General features: G+C 43.4%; 1 protein-coding gene and 1 long non-coding RNA gene across 2 annotated transcripts; both read left to right on the forward strand.

The window, feature by feature from the left end:
* Window positions 1–1667: 1667 nt before the first annotated feature.
* On the forward strand, window positions 1668–3757 carry LOC103708297 (putative polyol transporter 1). Its single transcript, XM_008793144.6, has 2 exons — window positions 1668–1976; window positions 2080–3757. The coding sequence occupies exons 1-2, from the start codon at window positions 1703–1705 to the stop codon at window positions 3513–3515; spliced, it is 1710 nt and encodes a 569-aa protein (XP_008791366.5). The 5' UTR covers window positions 1668–1702; the 3' UTR covers window positions 3516–3757.
* Window positions 3758–6411: 2654 nt separating this feature from the next.
* Window positions 6412–7421, forward strand: LOC149753126 (uncharacterized). Its single transcript, XR_016395890.1, has 3 exons — window positions 6412–6571; window positions 6646–6946; window positions 7056–7421. It is a non-coding gene; the product is annotated as an uncharacterized LOC149753126 (long non-coding RNA).
* The last annotated feature ends 25 nt before the right edge of the window (window positions 7422–7446 follow it).

A 7446-nucleotide genomic window follows, 5' to 3' on the forward strand; every position in this document is an offset into this window, starting at 1 on the left:
ATTCGTTGATCGATTATTATTTTCCTTTGAATGAAGTATCGCTTCAATAATCTGCTCATATTTTTCTATTTCCCCCAAGCTTGATACTTTTTTCATGATGTATTTTCATGTACCAAAAAGGTCCGCACATCGCTCAAAAGATCTTCCACATCCATAAGGATCCGACTATCTTTGTATTAATGGCTTGGGCGCCAGATTCTTCATCGTTTGTCCTACCTCTTGGCAGATCAAGCCGACGATCTTCAATATTAGTCAAAAGAGCCGAATCGTGTCCTTGGACTTAGAGTTGATCGACCTTCGTTAAAAAGTACGATTCTTGGAGAAACCTACGAACTAGCATCCAAAGTTCTCCAAGAGGAGTAGAAAAAACTAAAAAATTATAAAAAGGTTGGTAGCATGGAATCCGTCATAGTGAAATATTATCATCTATACCGACTTATTGGTCGAAACTCTTGTGGAACTTCTTACTAGATAATATGTAATACTATTGTTTATTCTGCCTTTATACTATTATTTTTGATCTTTGAACGGCCTTTTTATATAGCATTGAGAGCCATACTATCTGTAATCTTATATGAAGAACTTTATCATTAGTAATGCCGAGTACCAGGCCAAATCAACCCTTGTGTTGTTCCATTGTCTCTCGGCATATGGCAAACGAATCATATAGAAAAACTCTTAAAGCATCCTTCAAGAAAGTTGCCCTCCAATCATTGTGATGCTTACAGCTAGTTCTATAAAACAGTTATATTCTTACCTTTTACTGTTGGGCGAATGACCATGAATTAATGTCAGCAAGTAATTGTTGTCTTCACCAACGGTTTTCTCTAACTCGCTCTGACTAACAATCTCAAACATCAGCCACGCATTGATTCAAATATCCCCTGATATTTCAGTTTGCTACAACCTTGATGGTGTCACTTTTGTAATGCCTCAGTCAATGGATTCCAGAGCTCCATTATATCGTCTTTGGCTGTTATTTCCTAATGAGTTAAAGCTTCAAATTTTGATTCTTCATATGTTGCAGTATTTTCATGTAGAACCAATTCATTCTCTATTAAGACGGGAGTAAGAGGTACCCAATCTAGTTATTTGATTTTTTTATATTCAAATGTTCATTGGAATGTATGGGGTAAAACACTTTTCCAACAAGAAAAATGGATAATTTTGAAAAATTGGTACATATATAATTTCTCACTTTCTAAATTTATTTATTTTATTTAATTTATAAATAAATGATTTCATTATCTAGGATGGGTCAATTTACTCCTATGGAGTAATTTATTTTGGATTAAACACACACAAAAACAAGTAAGTTAACACATTTATTTCGATTAACTCATTTTGCTTCCAAGTATGAGGATAATTTGATATTTAATATGATGCAAGTTGTACATTATTTCTTTGTACAATGCAACCAATTTATGCAACTTGTAAGAACAGTTCTTTGACGATTTATATTGTCGTCCTCTTTTTTAAAGGGTGATCTTTTTGATCTTCTATTTGGAGAAACACAATGTTGCACAAACAAATCCTATATACGAGATTCATACTTCGTCTTAGTTACGTGAGATATTAATTCTACGAACGGCATTTGAATGCTAATACGGTTTTACCACCCATGTTACTAAGTTCTAACCTTGCGCCAAAAAGTCAGGCCCGTGCGACGACTTTGACGAGTCTTCAAGACTCTCAAACTCACATGGCCTCCATATTCAATTATTTAAGCTATCATGCTCTTGACCGCAACTCCAATCCAGTCCCTCGCTCTACTGGCGCAGTATCTCTTCTCCTCCCTCAAAGAACGCATATCGCCAGCACAGAAATGGATAACCAGAAACCTAGAGCACCAGCAAATTCTGATCCTCCTCCCAACCAAACTCTAGCCATGGAAAAGCCAAAGAAGCCTCCAAGAAACAAATACGCCTTGGCCTGTGCCACGCTTGCTTCCATGACCTCAATCCTCTTGGGTTATGGTACAAATACTAACTCTTTAAGTGTCATGCTTATGAAGTCAGCCGCAGTATTTTGCGGTTTCTAGTACTAGTCTTTTCTAATTCTTCTACTACATGTTTACAGATATCGCGGTGATGAGTGGTGCTTCTGTTTTCATTAAAAAAGACCTGAAAATAAATGACACCCAGATCGAAATCCTCGCCGGCATCATCAACATCTTCTCCCTTGTAGGCTCCATCGCCGCAGGCCGGACCTCCGACTGGATTGGCCGCCGCTACACAATTATATTCGCGGCTGCCATCTTCTTCGCCGGGGCCCTCCTGATGGGCTTCGCCACAAACTACGCCTTCCTAATGGTCGGCCGCTTCATCGCCGGCGTCAGCGTCGGCTACGCTCTCATGATCGCCCCCGTCTACACCGCCGAGGTCGCCCCCACCTCGTCCCGCGGCTTCCTCACGTCCTTCCCGGAGGTATTCATCAACTCCGGCGTTCTCCTCGGCTACGTCTCCAACTTCGCCTTCGCAAAGCTGCCGTATCACCTCAACTGGCGCATTATGTTCTGGGTCGGGGCGGTGCCGCCGATCTTCCTAGCCATCGCTGTCCTCGCCATGCCCGAGTCGCCTCGGTGGCTCGTCATGCAGGGCCGGCTTGGCGCGGCCAAACGTGTCCTCGCCAAGACCTCGGACGCGCCGGAGGAAGCCCAACTCCGGCTCTTGGAGATCAAAGAGGCCGCTGGAATACCCGAAAACTGCAACGACGAAGTCGTCGCAGTATCGAAGAAAAGCCATGGGGAGGGCGTGTGGAAAGAGCTTTTACTCAGACCGACACCGTCGGTGCGCCGTATACTGATCGCCGCAATCGGTCTACAGTTCTTCCAGCAGGCTTCAGGCATCGACTCGGTGGTGTTGTACAGTCCTCGAGTGTTTGAGAAGGCCGGGATCAAGTCGGATTCCAATTCCTTAGGCGCCACGGTGGCCGTCGGGTTCATGAAGACGGCGTCGGTCTTGGTGGCGACATTCTTACTGGACCGTGTCGGGCGGCGGCCGTTGCTCCTAAGCAGCGCCGGAGGGATGGTTATTTCTCTCGTGATTCTTGCTTCCTGTTTGTCAGTTATCGAACATCATCCTCACGAGAAGCTGACATGGGCGGCGGCGATGTCGATCGCGACTGTGCTGACCTTCGTCGGCTCGTTCTCCATCGGCCTCGGGCCGATCGCGTGGGTGTACACCTCGGAGATCTTTCCGCTGAGGCTGAGGGCGCAGGGGGTGAGCTTGGGGACGGGCACCAACAGGATTCTGAGCGGGGTGGTCACCATGACGTTTATATCGCTCTACAAGGCGATTACCATAGCTGGGAGCTTCTTTCTTTACGCCGGGATTGCGGCGGCCGGGTGGCTCTTCTTTTATTTCTTCTTGCCGGAGACGAGAGGAAGGAGTCTGGAGGACATGGGGGCGCTCTTCGGTAAGAAGCCGGAGGGCGGAGAAGAAGAGAAGAAGAAGGGGGAGGCGGAAGGAGTGCACGGAGGTGGAGAAGATAGCAAGGCGAAGACTGAGGTTTAACGCGACTACTCTCTAGTTACTTTGTTACTTGAACATTGTGAACAAGAATCACTAAAGAAAAACAAAATCGTAAAGCACTTGATGCAGGGTGCTTTATGTTCTCGCTTATTAGTTTCCTTTCAGCTGAGGCTAGAAAATGATTGTATAATTAGCTCATCAGGTTCGGCTTGTTTGTTATTGAGCCGAGCTCACAGCAACTCATATAATTATGATAATTAAAATGAAATAATTGCATATACATACATAGCATGCTGAATCTGAGTAAGTTAAATCTAGCTAGTTCCAACTTGGGTCATTTGTTAATTGATCGAGATAAACGTGAGCCATATTTCATGGTGAAGATGAGCTAAGGATCGAGTGGCTTCCTCTGTTTGACGGTGTTCTAGCAAAGGAGCCAAGCATGTGAAGGAGAGATTAGTAAGGAGTCAGCGAAGAAAGAGGACGGTGGTCGATGGGCAGGTTTAGGCTGGCGTGGTTGGGCTTGCAAGTTGATGTGACTTCTGGACAGAGAGACTCGTTGATCATTTAGAGTACTGGACTCACCAAAAAATATGAAACAACAGTGGGAGCACTGGACCATTGATGTTCTTGAACATTTTCCTAATGATTGTGGGCCCTTTTTTTGTCACGTCCTTGGACGCTTTCCTTAACCATAGGGGCGCCTTTTTTCATATCAAAAACGTTGAAAAAATAATAAAAGAACGCCCCCTTCTCTAGAGTAAATCATGTGGCTGGTGGATCCTAGGGAGGGCCGTCCAACCGTCTTGATTTTTTTTTTCGAGTATTGGCCCATGGCCTGACCCCAGATGGTATTCGATATTGTCAATGAGCCAGCGCAATCCCCAAACCTGATTAATAATATTGGCTTAAATAACATATCTTTACCTCATATTAGTGTATATTTCACTGATTTTAAGCTAATTATCTGCGGGAAATATTGAGTTTGAGTAATCTGATGGACGCTTAAGATATTGAGTAATTTGTGTTAATGGAGCAGAATGAGATTGTTTGACTTATGTTTAGGCTAGAGGCGAGTCATCTTTTTTTCATGTAATGCAGGTGCAGGACTAAGATCTTGTTTGGCATTATCATAAGTAGTAGAGCTTTTGTCTCTAGGATTTTAGATAGCGGAGCATTTAATAAAAAGTTATTTATTATTTGGCAACTATATTCGTTAAGTATTATGGAATTTTAATACATATTTGGGTATTCTAAAATTTTGGAATGATTTGAAAATTTGAAGGATTATTTTGAAAATTATTAAAGATGAGAAGATGTATGTGAGAATCTTCCAAACTTAAGGGGTCAAAATATATTTTTTTCTTTTTTTTCTGTTGCAAGATTATTTGCCTGTAACATTTGGTTTCCATGTGATTTTGCCACGTTCCTGAAAGTATCAAAAGATTAGGCCTCCATATTGACAAGAAGATATTAAAAAAAAAAACCGACTCCTAACACTTTGATATCCATTCCTTATTTCCTTCTCAATCTAGCCAACCACGGTTATCATCCTCGACCTTTCCCTTCTTTATCTAATCTTATTCTCACATTATTCCCTTTCAGCTACTCCTGTTCCCAAACCTCCGCTCTATCTTCTTCTACTTCCCTCAATTCCTCGAATGGTCGTGTATCGATCTATCCTTTTTCCCCTAGGATTCTTTGTTTTATCAAGTCTTGCTTTAGTAAAAACTTTGCTAACTAGGATTTCTAAGCTCTAGTAAGAGTTGTGATAGCATAATTTTAGGAATCACGTAACAACCTGCATTGCCCATCATATTTTTTTTATTAACATAATTCTGTATCAACCTATATTATTTTTTTTATTAGCATAAGTTGTTAGAGTGATTTTATGGATCACATAGCAACTTGTATCAGTCAATAATATTTTTCATTGTTAGTGTGATTCTATATCAGTTTATATTATTTTTCTTGTATGGAGTCTATACACAAATATGTATAACCTCGAGATGTACCAAATATGACGGAACAGAAAAATAAAATCACTTTTCTCTCTCATTTTTTCTTTTTTTTTTGTAAATATTTTAATATGGTATCAGAGACACCAATCACCTAATCTATCACCATCATCTCTTTCACCTTTGTTGTGGTCGTCGTTATTGTGTCTAGAAGCTTTGAAGACCCCTATTGTCAATCTATCGATCTCTATTCTTGGATGAATCAACATCCAAAAATTCTCTATTTTTTGGTAAATCTGCAGATCCTCTATTTTCTAATGAATCAATATTGATCTTATTAGTAGATCTGCATATACTCTATTTCTGGTAGATTAATATCCGAAGATCCTTTGTTTTCTATGAATCCGCAGCTCCTCTTCACTGCTTTTCTTCTCAGCTTCAGATCTTTAGTTATCTCTCCTCACCATTGCTCAGCTCCTATCTCTTTATGTCCGATTTTATTTGCTGCCTCCAGTGCCTTCATCATCCAGTTCGGGTCTCTTGCTCCTCTTCCATGGTGCCTCCGTCTACGAGAATCATCGACCTTCGGTTGCTTCTCTCCAAGCTCTGTTCTTGATGCAACTGTCATCTTCTATATGTCTTATTCTGTAATATTATCAGACAAGTCAATCAACTACATCGACAGACATATCAATCTGTTGCCCAAGGTGACAACCCAAGAGGGAGGGTGAGTTGGGTTTTCTAAAAAATTATGTTTCCTATTTAACTTTGAATCACTACAACAATAAAGGGTTTTGGCGACTCTATATTTAACTTTGTAGCGTCGGCAAATTTTTTTCTTGCAACAGTAACTGCCGACGCTTGTAGAAAGCGTGGGTAAAAAACGTTCCGCCGACGCTTTTAAGCGTCGGCGTAGGAAAAAAATACGACGACGCTTATAAGCGTCGTCGGACTTCACTCCTCCCCTCCACAAAACCCCGTCGGATGGAGGTGGGCTGCCTTCTTCTCTTTCGAACCCTCTCCTCTCCTCTCATTCGCCCTCCTCTCCGTCGCCATTCCTGGCCAGTCCCGTCCTCGCCTCTCCTTAGGGCCTCCTCTTCCCCTCCGCCTATTCCCTCTCCTCCCTCGGCTTATCCTCAGGTACGCAGCCGTACCCTCCTCTCTTCTCCTCTCTCATCTCTCTTCTTCTATAACTTGGTTTCTTTGGTGCGAAGGGGGCTTACAGAGGCCCGAAACCCCGGCGGGATTTGGTAGGCGACTGGGTCTCCAACAACGATGGGTTCGTCCGGAGCTTGCCCATCTTCGTGGGCGGCCTCTCCTTGCTCGCTGTCCTCCTTAACCGCGCCTTCTCCGGCATCGCCCCCGAGTTCTTGAACGACGACGGCGACGAGACGAGGGTTCTGAGCTCCACCGCCCCATCCTCCACTCCCTTCCTTCATCGCCGTCTTTTTTCTAGAATCGAATCGAAGCTGCACACGGTCTCTCTTGGCCTCTCTTTCCCCATCTGTTCTTGTTGTAAGTACTCCAGCTCTAATTTCCCTTCCCCTAGTCGCCACGCTTGATTTTTCTCTCGATCTGTTTGCAATGGAAAGAAAACCTGATGCTCGTTTCCTTCTAATCTCAGGGTTTCTCTCTCTCCTTCGGAGGGAAATTACATGTGCCGAATTGTGGTTTTCGTTCGTTCGGGAGTGATTTCTCTGGAGATGGTTCCGTCTATCATCCGGAAAGGTATATCTCAGCAGCCCCCTCCTCCTTACTTCCAGCCATTGCAGGAAGGGATGTGCTCTGTGCTCACAGGCCATGAGATGTATCAACCACCACTGGAAGAGGAACAAATGGGAGGTGGTGGGATTCCGGGATTGAAGAACTGGGTCACCAGGAGCTTCGGCGCTGGCAACAACGGGCTGGGTGAGGAAGGGGGTGTGGGATCTGGTGGTCCTCTTGGTGCAATGGGGTATGGGGACTTGCAGAGATCCATCGATACATTTGGCCAGAGAACATCACAAGGTCAGTAT

Source organism: Phoenix dactylifera, chromosome 7 (assembly GCF_051530095.1).
Source record: "Phoenix dactylifera cultivar Ajwa chromosome 7, Ajwa_hap1_PhDact_Kaust_v1.1, whole genome shotgun sequence".
NCBI classification, from domain to species: domain Eukaryota; kingdom Viridiplantae; phylum Streptophyta; class Magnoliopsida; order Arecales; family Arecaceae; genus Phoenix; species Phoenix dactylifera.

Coding starts and splice junctions, on each gene's coding strand:
- LOC103708297 (XM_008793144.6), top strand. CDS start 1,703: ATGGCCTCCATATTCAATTATTTAAGCTATCATGCTCTTGACCGCAAC. Junction 1,977..2,079: donor CTCAATCCTCTTGGGTTATG/GTACAAATACTA, acceptor ACATGTTTACAG/ATATCGCGGTGATGAGTGGT.